Source organism: Chionomys nivalis, chromosome 4 (genome assembly GCF_950005125.1).
Source record: "Chionomys nivalis chromosome 4, mChiNiv1.1, whole genome shotgun sequence".
NCBI lineage: Eukaryota > Metazoa > Chordata > Mammalia > Rodentia > Cricetidae > Chionomys > Chionomys nivalis.
The window spans coordinates 81,179,951-81,199,456 of NC_080089.1; the positions used below are offsets into that span (position 1 = coordinate 81,179,951).

A 19,506-nucleotide genomic window follows, 5' to 3' on the forward strand; every position below is an offset into this window, starting at 1 on the left:
TTTCCCCAACATCTACTCCTCCAAGTTTATCCCCACCCATACAGATCCATCCACTTCCTGTCTCTTATTAGAAAATAAACAGAGCGTTGCTCCAAATTGAGAATCTGTCTCTACCTCGATCCATCGCCAGATGAAGGTTCTAAGGTGATATGCAAGAAATTCAAGAGCAAAAAATCAGGACCACGAGGGATGCACCCACCCACTGTGACAGTGGAACTGATTTATTAGGAGCCCACCAAGGCCAGCTGGTCTGGGACTGAATAAGCATGGGTTGATTCCGGACTCTCTGAGCATGGCGGTCAATGAAGACTGATGAGAAGCCAAGGACAATGGCACTAGGTTTCAATCCTAATACATGAACTGGCTTTGTGGGAGCTTAGCCTGTTTAGAAGCTCACCTTCCTGGACGTAGATAGAAGACCTTCGTCTTCCCGCAGGGCAGAGAATTTGGACTGCTCTTCAGTATCGAGAGGGAGGGGGAATGGTGTGGGGGGAGGAGAAGAGGAGTGGGGATAGGGGGAGGGGAGTGGGGGGAGGGGGCAATATTTGGGAGGAGGGGAGGGAAATGGGAAACGGGGAGCAGGTGGAAATTTTAATTAAAAAAGAATAAAAAAATAAATAAAAGAAAAAAAAAAAAAAAAAAAGAAAATAAACAGAACTCTAAGGAAAAATAATAACATAAAATATAATAAGATAAAATAAAGACAAACACATTGAAATGGACAAAACAAACAATAAGGGAGAAATAAGCCCAATAAAAGGCGCAGGAAACAGATAGAAAACACTGAAACCCACTCTTTTACACACTTGGAAATCCCCTAAAAACATAAAACCAAAAGTCATAATATATACACAAACCACCTGAAGGGTACAAGTGTTTTACCTCCATGCGTGTAAGTTTATCATATGCATGCAGTACCGTATCAGATCATGTAGGGAACAGAGGTTCTGAGTAAATGTGTGTTGCCTGACACGGGTACAACCTTGTCAAGGACAAATGCCCTATATTCCTGGAAATAACAAGACTTCTCCTCCCCATGGCAAGACTCAGAGGGAGTCTTCCATTGATCCCAGAGGGAATGCTACCAGTGTTGAAAAGCTAACTGCTTAGGAAAGATTGACTAGAGTGCACAAAACTAGGAACAGAGCTTGCTGGAGTCCAGCTCTAGATGACGGCAGGGTCTTAGGGTGGATGATACAAGAGCAGCAATGGAGGAATCAGACATGGGACACTTCCAAGTTTCATTTTACCAAAGATGGACAGAGGGCAAGAGCATCTTGGTATGGCTTTTCCTGTTCTGACAACCTGTATCTCTCACAGACCAGATTGCCAGGAGCCAGCCCCAAAAGTTGACTGGTCCCAAGAGGATGTAGGGAGTGGGCGAGGTACAGAATAAGCCAGGCCATGCTGGTTGGGAGAGTCTTGCAGCCTGACTGACTAGCAGCTAGAGTACTTCTTTATTTATACAGAATTTAGTAAGTAGGGTGTAGTGATGAGGCGAGCAGGCCTGCTTTTTGTCCCACCCAGCTCCTGCACAGCTAGCTTAGCCTCAGAAATAACAACACACAAATTGTATTCATTTAAACACTGCCTGGCCCATTATTTCTAGCCTCATATTGGCTAACTCTCACATCTTGATTAACCCATTTCTGTTAAATCTGTGTAGCACCATGAAGCTATGGCTTACCAGGAAAGATCTTAACCTACATCCATTTCGAGCCAGAGATTCATGGTGTCTGCCTGACTCTGCTTCTTTCTCCCAGCATTCTGTTCAGTCTACTCCACCTATCTAAGCTGCTGTCCTATCAAAAAGCCAAGGGAGTTTCTTTATTTGACCAATGAAAGTAACATATAGGCAGAAGGCCCTCCTACTCCAGTAGGGACAAATTCATATTGCTTCAAAACATAAATCATATCATCTTTGTTTTTGGACATGTTTTTCACTTCCTCTTGCTCATCTTCTAGTTACCATGAATAAACTATGACAGAATAGAGTTGTTTTTTATTATCATTTTCTCTCAAGTTTAACCATCCTTAATAAAGAGTTAGGTTTTATAACCATTTTTACTCATCAACCTCATAACCCGATTTTTAAGAATCTAAAGGCATATGACGACCTCTTCCCAGGCTAACAGCTTTTGTGGTTGCAAGAACACTAACCCAAAACAAAATCTTCAAGCCAGCCCAGGCATATCATGTCTCAAGCAGTATATTATTAACTCTTAATGGCCAGCGTGCCAAGGAAAACTCCTCAGACCAAAGCTGCTATAGTTATTATTCAAATTCTGGTAAAACACAATACTTTTATTTTTATAGAATTTGTCTATATGTCTAATCCTGACATTCTATTGTTCCTTGGTCATATGGTACTGTAGTGGCTCTGCATGAGCTAACTTTTCTAATAAAGGGAGATCCTGACACCTCATTCTTTTCTCTTCTTCCCACTCGATACTTTGCTCATCAATATAAATCTCTGTGTAGGGCTGAGGTAACTTCAGCTAATCTAACTTTTTTGCTGTAGATACCACATAATTATCTGAGTGTGTAGTGGCAAAAGGCTTACAATCCCATGGCCAACTCATCCAGCCCACTGAATCTTGTGGACCTTTTGAGTTGACTTTGTTTTGAATATCTTGTTCCTACATAAGTATAGGGACAGATGTTTCAAGAATGTCTCATAGCCGCATGAAGAGATCTCTGGCTTCTTTATGTGTATCACAACCTGCAAGGCATAAGAAAGACCTTCAAGTAGATAGGGATATCTTCCTAAAAGCAAAAGGGGTAGCATGTTCAGGACATTCCTGGGAAAACTTGGAAGCAGTACTCCTGGAATATAGTGATATTTCATTTATATTTTCATAAATAAAACTTGTCTGAAGTTCAGAGAGAGAAACAGTCACCCTGGTCAGCCTTACTTACAGACCAGGCCTCAATAACACATACTTTTAATCCTAGTAGCCACACTAGTTTGTCATAGAAACCGAGCAGTACATGTCTTTAATTCCAGTGGTGCATCCCTTTAATTCCAGAACTAGAGAGGATTATAAAATGGGAGGAGATAGCTCTCAGGTTTAGTCTCATTCTGATATTCCTAGAGGCAGGATCATCATTTTCAGACTAAGGTCAAGGTAAGAGCCAGTGGCTGGCTGCTTTGCTTTTTTGGATTTTCAGGTTGAACCCCAATTTCTCTTTCTGAGGTTTTACTAGCCATGTTTCAGGGAGAAGGCATAAATGATTCATAAGAAATTTTTCATCAATTCAATATCCCCAAACTGTACAAATATTAAAAGTCATCTGAATATGTAACAGGTGGAGATGAAAACCAAGGTGACACGGCAGCCATCATGTGGTTCAGCTTCACTGGATCTTTGTCAAGCACCTGTGCTGGCTTTATGACTCTTGCCATTCCCCATCAGATGTGGCTGTGCCAAGAGCTCCCTGCTCCCAGATGTTTTCAGCCTGAGCCCTACACATACCCAGTACAGAGAACCAACACAAGCTAACTCCTTTCCTGTGCTATACATAATAAACCAGTGATGTTTCCCCAGTAGTTACTCTTCTTGGTTTGACTTTATTACAGTTAGCACGGCTCCAATTGGCCTCAGATTTACTATACAAGCCAATCCTTTCTTCATTCCCTCACTGCCCATGTCATGTTTCCAGGAAACAACCTTGCCAGACTCAGCCAGATCCCCTTGAACTGGTTACCAAACAGTAGCAATCTGCTGTACAGCTTTTGGGATCCTCTGCAAGAGCAGTATGTGTTGTAGCCAACTGGCATCTGTGCAGCCCCTGTGACTGCCTTCTTGATGGGCATAAGAATAGAGAATGACCCAAGATGGCGCTGTGCTCCGTGCCGAAGGCGCGTGGGTGCTGGAGCTTCATCCGGGCACTTCACAAAGGACCCGCAGCGACTCCTGCTCCCCAGAAGGACGGTGTGGAGCGCGTGTTCTCTGGCATCCAGCCGACAGGAATCCCCCACCTGGGCAATTACCTTGGCGCCATTGAGAGCTGGGTGAAGTTGCAGGAGGAGTACAGCACAGTGTTGCACGGCATCGTTGACCTCCATTCCATCACTGTCCCCCAGGACCCCGCCCTCCTCCAGCAGAGCATACTGGACATGACTGCTGCTCTTTTTGCCTGTGGCATAAATCCAGAGAAGAGTACCCTTTACCAGCAGTCTCAGGTACCTGAACACACTCAGTTAAGCTGGATCCTCACCTGCATGGTCAGACTGCCCCGGCTGCAGCATTTACACCAGTGGAAGGCTAAGGCAGCAAGGCAGAAGCATGAAGGGACAGTGGGCCTGCTCACATACCCGGTGCTGCAGGCGGCGGACATTCTGTGCTACAAGTCCACACACGTTCCTGTCGGGGAGGATCAAGTCCAGCACATGGAACTTGTCCAGGATCTAGCTCGAAGTTTCAACCAGAAGTATGGGGAGTTCTTTCCATTGCCCAAGTCCATTCTCACGTCTATGAAGAAAGTGAAATCCCTCCGTGACCTCTCTGCCAAAATGTCAAAATCAGACCCTGACAAACTGGCCATTGTCGGAATAACAGACAGCCCAGAGGAGATCGTGCGGAAATTCCGGAAGGCTGTGACGGACTTCACATCAGAGGTCACCTACGAGCCGGACAGCAGAGCTGGTGTCTCCAACATGGTGGCGATCCACGCAGCGGTGTCAGGCCTCTCGGTGGAGGAGGCGGTGCGCAGCGGTGCAGGCATGGACACAGCGCGCTACAAGCTGCTGGTGGCAGATGCTGTGACTGAGAAATTTGCTCCAATCAGGAGTGAGATTGAGAAACTGAAAAAGGATAAGGACCATTTAAAGAAGATTTTACTTGCTGGATCTGCAAAAGCCAAAGAATTAGCCTACCCTGTGTTCGAGGAGGTGAAGAAATTGGTGGGGATCCTGTAGAATGGCAGCCAGTCACTGCACTCCAGTCAAGACAACTTTCCTTGGACAGATTTTAGTCTGTACACAATTGGTTTGATGATTAGCTTCATTTGATGAAGGCTTCCAATTGAAGCTCCAGTTCCATCTCAAATGCTATGATCAGGAGAGCCGAATCAGACTCGGGTCTACACCCCAGTTAACTGAGGCGCATTTTGGGGTCTGAAGTATTCCCACGCACTTCACAGCTAACAGTGTCTGAGCTCTGATGTGTGCCTGTTTGTGCAGGCGTTACTGTGACAGGTGCACTCTGTTTCCGAGCCCTTCACAAAGCTGTGCATAGAGGCCCTGTGCTGTAAGCCTGAATCCCCTTTCTATTTGGAGTTCATAAAGACTTACAGCTCAAAAAATAAAAAAAATAAAAGTAAAAAAAATTAAAAAAAAAAGAATAGAGAATGATTTATCGAGGTCAATAAGAGGAAGGGAAGGAAACACAGATGAATGATATGAAGAAGGAGAAACAAGAAAGGGGCACTTGGTGGGCTGTTTGGTAATAGATGAAAAGCAGGTGTGGTAGAAGAAAGTGTACGTCATAGGAGAAAAGTAGGTAGGATGGAAAACAGAAAAGACATTCATTGGTGCAGCAGGTCTAGAGGTAAAAGATTAAGCAACCAGGAATTGGAGAGCAAGACTATGAGAGGGAGGTGGAAGCTGTGAGGGAGGATGGCATTGACGCTGGAAAATTCTAGGATGGTTTCTCATTATTTTAGAAGATTCCCTAAAGTTTATACTCCACCAAAATCAGCGGGAAGCAGCTTACCTCAGTAAGTTTATTACTGCAGTTTTCTCAGGCTCCCTTGCCTCATCCCAGGATGTAACACTCACTGTGATATATAAGCATTCTCCCCTGGAGCTACATCAGCCTCATCTGATATAGATGTGGCTGTAAAAGTGATCATGGTAAATAGCACTTAAAAGAATTAGGATTCTAACATTAGTGCCTGCTCCCAGGATAGCATAGAGATGCAACAGCTCTGGGCAAATCAGAGCATATGAGAGAGCCACGTGTTTGGGGCTTGGGAACATTCTAGAGTAAGAATTGGGAAAACTGACAGAAGACAGGGTTACTGTGATGAAGTGCATTTTCCAAAGGCTTTGCACCACATTTGTGCCATTGAGCAAGTAAGAGATGGTTAGAGAAGAGACAGCTTGTCCATTGTAACACACCACACACTAGAGAGGGAAAAATAGGCAGGTCCATTCATCATGCTATTTTATATTTCCTATTTAGTGTGTATGTGTGCAGCACTGTGTGAGGGTCAGAAGACAATTGTGGGAGTTGGTTCTCTTCTTCTCCCATGTGAGTTCTAGGGGCCAGAGTCAGCCAGTCATTAGGCTTGGCAGCAAGTGTCCTTTCCCAATGAGCCCATCCTTTAATTTAAATGCACACTTGTGGCTACATCTAAATCTGATTTTTATAGGCAAGAAAGTCAAACTTAATTTTCTCTAATCAAGGAATATATTATATATGGAGATCATGCATAAACACACATATGCATGCACAATTCAGAAACAGAGTTGAACTTGGATGATTGGTGACTTTTGCATTCCAGAAAACCAGGGGCAAATATAAGAATGTTTTGTTTGTCAAGGGGATTAGTTGGGGGGGGATTAAGCTTCTAAAGATAATTCAGGATTAGGGAACTCACAGTGAGGAGGGCTGGGTGAGATGGTGCTAACTATTTTACCTAAACATTCAGGTAGCTAAGATGTTTTTACAACATCCTCAAATACCAGCTCTCCTGCTCTGAGTGAGCAAGATGATTTTAAGAACAAGGAACATTATTTACTTTCCACCAGGTCTCCATGTTAACTACTTTATTTTCTGTCAGGTTTGCTCTGTATTTAGCCAAAATCTGTTCTCTTGTAAATTTCCACCAGTTGCTATGAATCCTAGCCTTATTTTAATTAACTTTGTTCTTTGACAATTTCCTATGTGTGTATAATGCATTCTGACTGTTCTGGCCTCCTACCCTCTCTTATCTTCTTCTCATTCTCTCTCTCTAATCAAAATGGATGCCATCAAGCACCATATTTGCTTTTCTATTGCCGGGATAAGACCCCATGACCAAGACAACTTATTGAAGAAACAGTCTATTGAGATTTACATTTTCAGAGGGTTAGCTTAATCCATAGCCATCACAGTAAGGAGCAGTAGGGAGGAATGTATGGCAATGGAGCAGAAATGGAGAGCGTATATCTTGAGACATCAACAATGAGACAGGAAAAAGAGCTAAATGGGAATGGGTGAGGGCTTTTGAAACCTCACAGTCCATCCCAAGTGACACACCTCTTCCAACAATGCCATACCTACTAAATCCTTCCCAAACATTTCCACCAACTGGGGACAAAGCATTCAAATACATGTCTGTGGCATCTATTCTCATTCAAACTGCCACATCATAAAATCAGATCAACCAAAAGTTGGTATAGCTATATGAAAAGTAGAACCTTTATTTACTGTTGGTGGAAGTATAAACTCATACAGTCCCTATGCAAAACAGTGTGGGAGTTCTTCAAAAATCTAGGAATAGTATGGCCATATGAGCAAGGTCTACCACTCTTGGCACATACCCCAGAGACTCTGTATGCTAGTACAGAAATACTCATTCAACCACCTTCATTGCCACTCTATACAACACAGCTAAGAGATGGAATCAGACTAAATGTCCCTCAACGGATGAATAGATAATGAAAATGTAGTATGTTTACACAATGGAACACTGTTCAGCTATAAAGGAAAATGAAATTTTGAATTTTGCATATGGGTGGAACTGAAAAAAATTACAGTTAATTATGTAACACAGATCCAGAAAGTGAAAAGCTACATGTTCTCTGTCATAGATTCATCATCTTAGCTTCCATTTTCCGGTTCTGTGAATTTAACTTGGAATACCTATAGAATGCAAAAAATATATAAAAGAGCATTGGGGAGAAGAACTTAAAACAGGGAGCCTAGTAGAATGTGTGTAATATTAAAGTAGAGATGGTGACCACTGGAAGCACCATCCCTAGTAATTAGGTAAATGATAATCAAAACAACTTTGGGATTTCATCTTACCCCCAACTAGCAGTTCAGAATGGATACTAATCTATCCTAGGCCAAGCCACATACCTAAATATTTGATAAATATTAGTGACCCACAGACAGGACTGTTTTCATGAGAGTAGTTATATTTGATCTAATGTTCTTCCAATAGTATATTGAAATTTTTAATTTTTCAATAAGGGTCCTACATCTTCATTTCACACTGAGCTCATAAACTATGCAGTCAGTACTCTATTTTGTCATGTGTAAAGGGAGGGATATAGAACAGAGTTTGTCCTAGGTGCCATATCACAATGTTCAGCCAGGCATTTGATTCCCTTCTAAATATTTTAAATGAATAAATTTCCATTTAATGTTCAGTCTTTACAATAACTCTCTGGTAAAACGTTTTACAGACTGTTGAACACTACTGAAACTCTCCCTTTTTGAAATCTTAACAGAAATAGCATAAAATATTCCATTTTAGTTTCATAAAGGAAAAATGTGCTTGTGAGACTAACCTAAAAAGAGGAAAACATACAAAGATTCCTGCTAGGAAATAAATGGTTCGGGAGTCAGATGACTGCATCTGTGTGATGCTAGGCTACGAGGCAGACAAGAAAACTGCATTAGCGTGTTTTTTTCTTTCCTCTGAGCTGCAGTGCTCTGTCCCTTGAGATTATCTGGAGAATTTTTACAGGGTAAGGGCTTCCCACATACTTGAGTGATCCTTCTCCACCACTATATCCACTTCTTCTGCCTGTTCCTTACAACAAAGCCCAAGAAATCAGTTTTTCTTGCACTCAATTCCAGAGTCTCTATTTGAAAGTTTCAAGAAGTATTTTTTTTCTGCTCCAAGTTTATCTTCATTTCTGCTGACAAGTTCAAAGTACTGGATCTGCAGAGGAGACCTGAAAATAATTATGTCAATGAACATGAGTCAAGCATTCTTTACTTTTCAGCCTTCTGGATGAACCCTTTAGTGTTGGTCTCCAGAAGTGTGGGGTAACTGTGTATGGTGATACCAATATGGTATGACATTTCCTAAAGCCTCTTCCTCAGTCAACAAATATTACTTAAGAGCATATACGTATATATATATATATATATGTGTGTGTGTGTGTGTGTGTGTGTGTGTAGTTTCTATAATGAAATTACATTGTCAAAGACTCAATATACGAAGACTGATCTTTCTTCTATGAGCATGTTTTGCTAGCTATCTAAATAGACTGTTCTTTACATCATGTTTATTATGACTCTTATCTGGCCTTAAAACTTAGATATTAATTGCACATTATATAGAACTACTGCTACCAAAAATATTTATATAGGCAATATATTATGTAACCATTATGTGGTTATCTTGAAAGTGGTGTTCATCTGGAAACTCGAGGCTAGCAAATTGATAAAAGCAAGTCCTAGGTTTAGACTCTCTAGATGTATATCACAGAATCACCACCTTGTGACATCAGGTGAGCTATTCAAATCTTTTTACTTCATTTTTTTTTCTTTCTTCACAGTGACAGTATCTGTCTTGCTTTGAATATTAGGAACAGTTTTGGGAAGGTTGTGTAGCACATGATGAAACTCAAAGGTATCCTTTATATTATTAACAAGAATCTGGTGTGGGAAGTCCTTCCGTATATATGTTGCTTTTATTTGTTAATGAATAAAGCTGTTTCAGCCAGTGGCTTGGAAGAATAGAGCTAGGTGAGAAAACAAAGCTGAATGCTGAGAGAAAGAAGTGAAGTCAATGAGAAGACATGGAGCTGCCACAGAAGACAGATAATTCTACCTGATCCCACAGGAAACTTGCCAGTAAGCCACAGCTACATGGCGATACACAGAGTAATAGAAATGGGCTAATTTAAGATATAAGAATTAGCCAGAAATACACTTATACATAAATACACTGTATATATACAGCTATACAGAAATACACAAGCAGTGTTGAAATTGATACAGATTTCTGTGTGATTATTTCGGGAGTCTCAGTGACCAGGAACGATACAAGCAGCCTCCCCCTACAGGAATCACTTTTCTTCCACAATTTTAATGCTGTTATTCTTAACATCTTCTTCCCATAATTTAGTCATTTCATCTTCTCTTTCCAGAATTATAGTCTCTATTTGATTTTCCTATGATGAAAATATTGAAAATAAAATTCTGCTTTTTCTTTTCTCTAAAAGTATAATAAATAATGGACGACTGTGCTTTACTTGGTTTGGGAAAGAGTGTTTCCCTTCAAGTGCCAAGCAATTATTTTCAAGTTTACTCTATATATCTTGGGATATGGTACCAGCAATCTGGTCATCTTGGATTTTGATAATGGCTACCTTAGGACTTCGACACCAACAGAAATTTAGAACATGAGTAGAGAGAAGCATTATGATACTGGCTACACTAGCCCCAAAACTGTCTTGAAATAAATTGAAAGAAGTGAATGATTTACACAGTGAAAACTTTAAAATCCTGAAGGAATAGTTTGAAGAATAACCAAAAGGTCAAAAGACTGACCGGCTCCTTAATCAGAGGATTAATATTGTGTAAATGGCCATCCTACCAAAGGAAATCCAGACTCAACACAATTTCCACTGTGCTTAACCATAAAAATGGTTTTCAGATCTTTAAAGAAATTGAAAAACACCTAAGTTTAATATTGAAATACAGAAGACTCAGAAGAGCCTAGACAATCCTAAACAAATACAACATCCCAGATTTTGAGTTATTCTTAAGATGTAACAAAGGGGAAATAAAACATGCTAGTATAAAGAGTTAAGGCACACTATGAAATGGTAGGATTAAATTGGAGTACACAGGGGAGGCCATAGTACAGGAGGGATTAAGGGAGGGATAAATTACAATAAAGATATTTTTTAAAGAGTCATATGGAAAACTACTACTGTACAATATCCCATATATACATACACATGCATATAAAATTACAGACAAAGGGACAGTCATTCAAACATAAAAATAGTTAAAATGAGGTGCTATACAGCTGGGCAACAATTCTGCCAAAAGACACTAGAGATAAGCAGAAGCCCAGTTCCAGGAATGAGTTCTTTCTTTTGTAGTTGTTAACCAGTGAGGTCCCATAGACCCCCTCAAATAGTAAAAGCTATTGACGCTACTCTTGGTTACCCTCCAGAACTTGATGTTAGGACTCCTATAGACAAAAACACGACATCCTTCACTCATAGAAGGAATAAAGTTGATGCTGACCTGAAAGTTTCATCCCTTCAGACTAGCTTTCATATTTCTGGAAGGTTCTCTGCATACTAGCAGAAAAGAAAAGTAAGCATCAATCATACCCAGATATGAGCATTGCAGGCTACAACAATGAATGGGCTGTCAAGGCATACCTGTTATGATCTGCTGCTGACTTGTCCTGTCTCTTTAAGAGACAAGCCCTGCACATTCCCCCTCCACCAGGGCAAGCAGATCTTCCACCTGCACCAGCTCTCTCTCTATCCCTTTTCTGAAGAGGTAAGTGCTGCCTCTTTTTCTTTCTCTCCCTCCTCTTACTCCTCCCCTCACTCTTTCCTTTCCCCTTCCCTTCCATAACTGGAACTAGCTGCCCTGCCAACCTGCCAAAGTCTCTTATCTGCCACATCCCACAGAGGCCTCAAGTGGTAGGACTGGCTGCCCCTCATGGCCCACTATGGTGTCCCATGCACAGCTGCCCTAACCCACAACATTGGTGCTCTGTGACTTGGTCAGGCTCTCTCTATGTTCCCTCCCACACACATGGAACCCTGGGCTAGGGAACCGGATTTCTCTACAACAGCCCCAAGTTCCATCTGCCTGGACACCAACCTTCATGCTCACCAGCAGCTTCGATTGGTGAGTTTTCCCCTTCCAGTCAGGTTATCCATTTCTCCAAACCTGAGGCCTTGACCATTGAGATCCCAGAAACCCTCTGGTGTTCCTAGAAGTAGGCGGATGCCCTCAACCACAGTCTTCATGGTTATGGTTGAGCCCTTTGCTTACATACATCTCTGGTTGCTTCCCATAACCAAAACTGTGACCAGAGTGCCCGGGGTGGTCCTACCTCACTAGCACTGCACACACTGAGTGGTGTATTCACTTTTGGACCTGGGATCCCTCGGATTTGGGGGGGGGGATTTTTTTTTTTCTTTTGGGCCACTTATAAGTGGTTCCCACTATAAGAGACTGCCTAGGGCAACCTCTAGCCTCTGACTTCTGAGTTGTCCAGACTGAAACCAGCCAGATTTCATTATCACCCCGCCTATAGAGAGAAGATATTTCCCTACAGGCCTTGAGGTGTCCGCTGTTTTCACGGGTTTTCATGGTTTCAGCTATGGGAAACAAACCCTTAAAACTTATCAGCCACCTGCCTGTAAATGCTCTGCTGGTGTCCCACTGGCCCTGCTTTTCCTTTTGCTAGGCAGCCCCTTCCCCATCCATCTAAAAGTGTTCCTTTCCTCTCGCTCCCATTCCTTCTATTCTATTCCTGCCACTACCATCGCTACCGCTGGTCCCTTGGAAACTGACAAGATTAGTCAGATCCGCAAGGCAGCTGTTTCCAGTTCAAGCCCTTGCTCCCGACCATGGCTGGGCATGGTGGTTTGGTGACAGGGCAGATCATAGTGCTGAGTAATTTTCCTCTCTAATTCATGTATTAAAAAAAAATGTGTAAATAGTGTGGCCACACAAATGTAATTCTGTTTTAAATGTATGTTCTACCCAGCCTCTATATCTCTCTTGTTAGACTTTAAACTCCCATGGCTCAAAAAAATCTTGGCTTCTCCACACAACATATGACCGCGCCATTTTGACTGAGGTCAGGTGACTTTACCGTTGTCTTAACTGAAATCAGGTGACCTTACCACCATGGTAAATGAGGGCCAGGTCAGGTGACCAAGTCCCGTTATCTTTACTGAGGTATTCCCTGCCAGGTCCCCCAGTGCTAACTCTGTTACATGTGTGTTTTGCACAGGACATACCTTTGATAGGGCCCACCAAGGGCATACACTTCACCCAACTTCTCTTTGATGTATATGTGCGTATGTATGCATACATGTAATTTGAGTTAACTCTAATGTGTGTATATATGTTTGTGCACACATGTGACTTAAATGCACATATGTTTACTGTTAAACATTATAACTGTCTATTATATCTCAGACTAAAAAAGCAATAAGTCTCATGTTTTAAATTGGTATGTACTCTTAAGTCTCTTACAAAAATATGGTATATTTAATCCAACTCTGCTTTAAAATATATTGAACTGTTCTCTACTATTGTTAGTTCTACTGTTAAGCTTCTATTGCAAACAGTTTTTTCTTCTTTCTGTCTTCCACGTATAAATCTTACCTGTTAAGTTGAGAGCCAGTACAACCAATCTTGGACCCAGCTCTCCAGGCATATTCTATACTGTAATTATAACTCATCTGTACTCTATAAACAGCCCTCAACTGCTCAGAGATCTGGGAATGTGGCATTTAAATGCTTAATTATTAAAAAAAATTTTCATAATAGAAAGAGACAGGTTGGCTGCTAGCAGCAGCACTCTGATTCCTCCCAAGAAGACAGAAGACAAATGGGCACAAAACAACATCCATTCACAATTCATTTCAACAGCCAAGTGCTGACCACTGGGCAAAGCTGCCTTTTATCTGTACTGAAGATCTCCAGACAGTGGACAGAATCGCTGGAAGTCAGCAGCCTAGCTGCTCAGGTCAAGGTAGGCTTGCCTTCCTACAGTTTTTAGCCCACAGGATTTTCTAGAGCCTGGCTGGCCCTGTGCTGAATAGCAAAAGGCAAATATGACCCTCAGCAACCATGGAGGACCCTGAGGAGTAGCTCTAGGTGCCAACCAAGTAAGTTCCCTGTCATTTTTTAATCAATAGCTCAAGTAAAATTTTATCTTTTCAAAGATCTCTGATGTAGTTTGACAGCTGAGAGGTTTTGTCAGTTTAAAAGGACAGCCTCACCAAACAAATTTCAATAAAATACAAAATAGAAGTTATTAAGGTGTGCACCTGCAAGTTACAAAGATGTGAAGACAAAATTATCTCTCACACTGCCTTTCATGGTCTTAAAGATACTTTCCATTATGCAAAAATAGCTGTCACAGTCATTCTGGTATAAATATGCTGCTGTTTAAAACTTATGCTTTTACAAACCCAAAAAACTCTTGTGAGTTTTAGGGAGCTGAATTGAAGAATCCACCTTAAACAGGTCAGATACATCCCTCTCATATTTCTGGTCCTAAAAATTTTTTTCTTCCCAAACTTAACTTCGTCCTTTGTTCTGCCAATACCTTAAACAGATCTGAGAGACACCAGACATTTCCATACCACAATCCCTGGACAGGAGTAAGGATACCAGGTACCCCAGGATGTGACCAACACCGAGCTTTTTCAGGTTTCCCCCACAAAGATGATGCCCACAAATAAATAGGAAACAGTCTTGAGAATCCACCATCCCAATTCCTTTAACCTGTTGTGCCTAACTTCCTGCCTTTTTATTATAAGAAAAAAATGGGAATGTTATGATCTGCTGCTGGCTTGTCCTGTCTCTTTAAAAGACAAGCCCCACCCACTTCCCCCCTCCACCAGGGCAAGCAGATCTTCCACCTGCATGGGCTCCCTTTCTCCATCCCTCTTCTGAAGAAGTGGCTGCTGCCTCTTCTCTTTCCTCCTCCTCCTCCTCCTCCTCCTCCTCCTCCTCCTCCTCCTCCTCCTCCTCCTCCTCTCTCCCCCCCTTTCCCTTCCCTTCCTTAACCAACTAAATAAACTATACCCAAACTTTCTCTACACTGCTGCCCCACTGATCCGCCGAGGTCTCTCACCGCCACCTCCCACCCACCTGAGACGAACAGAAGCCTCAGGTGGTGGGACCGGCTGTCCCTCGTGGCCCACAGTGGTCTCCTACTTGCCACTGCCTTAAACCTAACAATATCCACTGGTGTAATAGTAACACAAGTGTTATGGGAGTAACCAACTACTTTCTGATTGGATTTACATCCTGCTTTACAAGATGAAACCCATGGCTAGTACTATAATCGGGCCAAGAGTTTATAACTAAACAGATCATAGCCCTAAAGGAGGACCCAGTGCTACCATGTTGAAAAATAAACTAACTCCTACAGACTTACCCTTATGCCTATCAATCAGTGCATTGGTCAACCACAGTGAGTTCACAAGGGCATCTGCACGGCTATGTCCAGAAGACATTGTTTCTTTCTAATCCCCCACTGCCTACATCTTTCACACTCTTTCCACCACCTTTTCTGGAAGGATCTCTAGCCTTAAGAAGGATGGGTATGGTATGTATGCTCCATTTAGAACTGAGAATTCTATAGTCTCTCACTTCCTGTACCTTGACCAGTTGTCAGATTCTGTTCAGTTACCACTCATTACAAAGAGAAGCTTCACTAAAGAGAGTTTGCTTTCCTTAAGCCTGGGGGCTTTTCGTGTGGATCAAATGCCCTCCAAAAGTTATTGATCAGCCAACTGACATGCATAATCCTTTAAATAAATCTTTCTCACATTGAGGCTCAAACAACAGTAACCAAATACCTGATGGAGTTGTAGCATCACTCTTTAGCTATTTACAGAAGGATTCTAGGAGTCAGTTTTATGTCATTGTGACAGAGTGCCTGGTGTAAATACTTAAGAGGCTAAAAAAAAAAAAAGAAGGGGGATGGAGAGATGGCTCAGCAGTTAAGAACACTGGCTGTTCTTCCAGAGAACCTAGGTTTAACTCCCAGAACCCACATGGCAGCTCACAACTGTCTGTAACTTCAGTTCCTGGGGATCTGACACCTTCACACCAATGCACATAAAGTTAAATAAATTATTTAAAAATTTAAAAAAAAAAAATAAGCTTTGGGCTCAGTCTCTGAAGGTTTCTACTCATACCATCCTGATCCCCATCACCAGGACTGTAATGAGGCAGAAGAACACAGCTGCTTTTTTAATGATGGTAAGAAAGCAGAGAGAATAAGAGCAGCATGAAAGAAAATATAGTCTCCAGGGACCGATTTTCTCTAACTCAGCCTCGCCTCCAAAATTTTCTGTGCCTCATCCCCAGGAACACCGTCCTCAGTGGATTAAAAAATTGGCTAAGTCAGAGGTTCAATCCTTCATCATATTTTGGGGTGACACTTCATACACAAGACATAACACTAGGGTGAAATGCTATATCAGTTGTTTATTAGTCCAGACCTTTAGGAAAGTCACGTGACAGTATCTGTCACATTCGTCCGGGGGAAAAAAAAAAAGATGTTCACCTTGCCATTTCACCAGATAGTTTTGAAGGTTAAAATAACATATGTAAAAACTCTGTAGGATTCAACATTACATTTCCAACTACCCAGCAGTTTGTGAACACTATTATTCTGTTTGGGAACTTTCTAGTCTTTTGGCCACATCTACTGAAGGTAGAAGTCAAAATCCTTAGCTGCCTATATACACTAGGTGCTTACATTTGTCCCAGGCTTCCTTGCTAGTCCAAAGCCTCTCTTTGTGGACATTCTCAGATTGGGCAACATGATCTAGGGCCTGTACCCAGCAGTAGTGTATATAAGATCTTGCTGGAATGGTTCGGCAATGTAATTTCAACTAAAATAATCTCATAAAGTAACATAACAATTTGGCAGAACTACTGAAATGATTTTTGTATAAGCAACCAAGAAACTTTGTCTATAGCATTATCTGTTCATGAAAATGGAATGAAATATATTTCCAAAACAGTATACTTTTATATTGTCCCTCTGTGTCAACTCCACCAAGTTAAAGATCACAACCTAAAACAAGTAACTTTTACTGAGTCCTTGCTATGAGCCACAAACATGAAAACTTAGTGATTATATCAGTTTTATAAGTTTAAATGGCTAGTAAATAGTGGAATTATCACATCAACTATCATAAGATCTCTAGGTAAAGAACTGGCTCTCAGAAAGGACACAAAGGTAATGAGCAAGGCAGCCAGGATTCTGTGAGATGCTGCTTTGTTTTCCTCTGTTTGCACTCAAATGGCAGTAAAACCACTTATTAAATAACGTCTAGCAACTACAAAGACTATTCGAGTCTTAATTTCTAGATAAATCCTCTTTGACCTCTTTCAAAAAGAGCAATAGTAAGTATTCCCGTGCTAGTTACTATGAGTGGAATTCTATCTTTTATCCTGAAGCTTTCCTCAAAATGGGTCTATGCTTAGTGGTGTTTTTATGTGTGGAGACTGAGGAACCAAGATTCTTGTTCATCCTGATGTTCTTTGGTCCTCCTCTCTGGACTTAGTCAACAAACCTCACAGTGTTCATAACATTTACAGACTTTGCATATCAATTATGGATTTTTGTCATGCTTGAATTGATTATACAACTGTTTAAATGGTCTAAATAGTACCAAGATTTAAAAATAATGCTACTTATGATATGGATCTTTACTACTGAAAATTGGAATTGTCTTTGCTAATATTACAACTCTAAAAAACCCATTAAATGTGCCTTTTGCACCAAGGTTACTGAAATCACTGGTATTGTTTCAGTGATAAAAAAGACATTATTCTAGACATAGACTTTCAACAGTTGTCTGCTGGGATTTCTTTGGAAGATAAATACTTACACTGCCTGGGCATTATATTGGATATTATATTGAAAACAATGCATACATTTTGTGTATGGGTAGAGACTTTTTAAATAAGTATAACAAAAATTCAGTTTTGAGCTTCTCAAGTTAGATTCTAGGCGTAACTTTATCAACTTCCTTTTTGTTTGTCAGATTCTTGTAAATACAATAAACAGAAACAATAAGACACAAGGACACAGAAGCCAAAAGCTCCTGAGTTGTTCTTGTTTACATTAGAAACAGTAAACTTCAAAATCAGAGGTGGGGGGATAACGTCATTTGAACTATACCCAAATCTGAACAACCTAAGAGACAATTTGGCTACCTGTAAATCCTTGGTGCTTGCTCGAGACAGACTTGTTTTGACATCTTCAGCATGTAAATGGTGCAGCTGTGTATCATATTTTAGAATCACAAGGCCAAAACTCAAATCCTAGAAAATAATTTCAACATTTAGCAAAAGAAGTTATGCCCCTTTATTCTTTTTATATATATTATATTTATTATATTTAATTTACTATATTTAATTATGTACTTTGGACTCATTGAGTCACAGCTTTTTTATGCTATATAGTGAGTTCCAAGCTATACAGGGCTGCAGAATAAGACTTGGTCTCAAAATATAATATGAATAATAATAAAATATTAAAGAAAAAACAGAATTAAAATACCATTATAAAAATTAAATCTGGAAAAAACAACATGATGTTTTATTGTAAGATTTTTAGTTACAATTGTTTGGTCAATTTTATGGTAGCTATATAATATCAATTTCTATTAAAAGATGAGTTAAAAGGTTAGTTCTGCAAAAGTTGATGATAATTCATTGTGTTATTGGTTTAACAATGGCTGCTATCCAACAGCAGGCAGAAGATGTTATTACATGTTATCACAAATCTGGATAAGCTTTTCTAGGAGCTGTTTCTACACCAAAATAGCCAACTATAGTTTAGGTATGCATACCAGTGACTGGAAATCATGTATGTCCTACTAACCCCAGACTAACTGATGGCCCATTACTCTATTTGGACTTCTTATACAGCTCCCAAAATATTCAGAGTAACTCGCAACCCATCTCACAGAGCAGAAATAAGAAAGAGGTGGAAAGAGAGATGGTGAAAGATAGCAGCATTATTGATCATGATTAAGGCGCCTTGCTCTGCCAATTTTCTGAAAGCATATAATCATATAAAAGCATTGCTTGGCTCTCTCTCAGAATCCCAGGAGACACCCTTGCCAGTGAAGAGCCCACAAATGTCAGTGTTATTGGATAAATAATAAAACCAACCTCTCGAATCTCACATGATACATAGCACGAAAAGTGATCTGAAAAGAAGGAGGCAAATAAATGGCCGAAGCATTTATTTCAAGAGTCCACAGCCACAAGTCAGCACGTATCCTGATTTTTAAAATAAAAGATAGAAATAAATAACCAGAATTTTTCTAAGTGTAAACACAGATCTGAGTTCATTAAAGAATATATGCATTTCTAACATATGTAAAGGGAGACCAAGGCTCAAAACATTTGCCAGCTGCCTACAAAACAAGTTCATTAAATCCCTTTGTTAAATGTATCATTTTACATCATTTTGTTTGCAAACCAGCACATTTCACAGTTATACTATATCATATAGTAGTATTTAGCATCCAGACAATAAATCATTTAGGGCTTTCCCATTGAAAACTGTAACAGAAGTAAAACTGAAGGTCGGTCAGAGAATAACGGAACCAGTATTAGGACAATCTGAATATAGGTAAGACAAGGGGCTCTGAGAAAGTGTGACTGCACAGGCACAATCAACAATGCTCTGTTCAAAGCTTTCCCAGCAGGTATCAGTGTTAAAGTCTTAATATTTCATTGCTTTCAGGAAATCCATTTTATCTATTTGCTTATTTATTAGTCTATTTATTTGGCCTTT

At 40.6% G+C, this 19,506-nt stretch overlaps 1 protein-coding gene and 1 long non-coding RNA gene across 2 annotated transcripts; one reads left to right on the forward strand and one right to left on the reverse strand.

Moving 5' to 3' along the window:
- The first annotated feature begins 3,838 nt into the window (after positions 1-3,838).
- Positions 3,839-4,967, forward strand: LOC130872563 (tryptophan--tRNA ligase, mitochondrial-like). The gene has a single exon (XM_057766688.1). It carries the CDS (start codon positions 3,839-3,841, stop codon positions 4,919-4,921), a length of 1,083 nt encoding a protein of 360 aa, XP_057622671.1. The 3' UTR covers positions 4,922-4,967.
- Positions 4,968-8,837: 3,870 nt separating this feature from the next.
- LOC130872565 (uncharacterized) lies at positions 8,838-18,976 on the reverse strand. The gene is made up of 3 exons (XR_009056982.1): positions 18,876-18,976; positions 17,913-18,020; positions 8,838-8,896 (listed from the first exon to the last, which is right to left on the reverse strand). It is a non-coding gene; the product is annotated as an uncharacterized LOC130872565 (long non-coding RNA).
- Between the last annotated feature and the right edge of the window lie 530 nt (positions 18,977-19,506).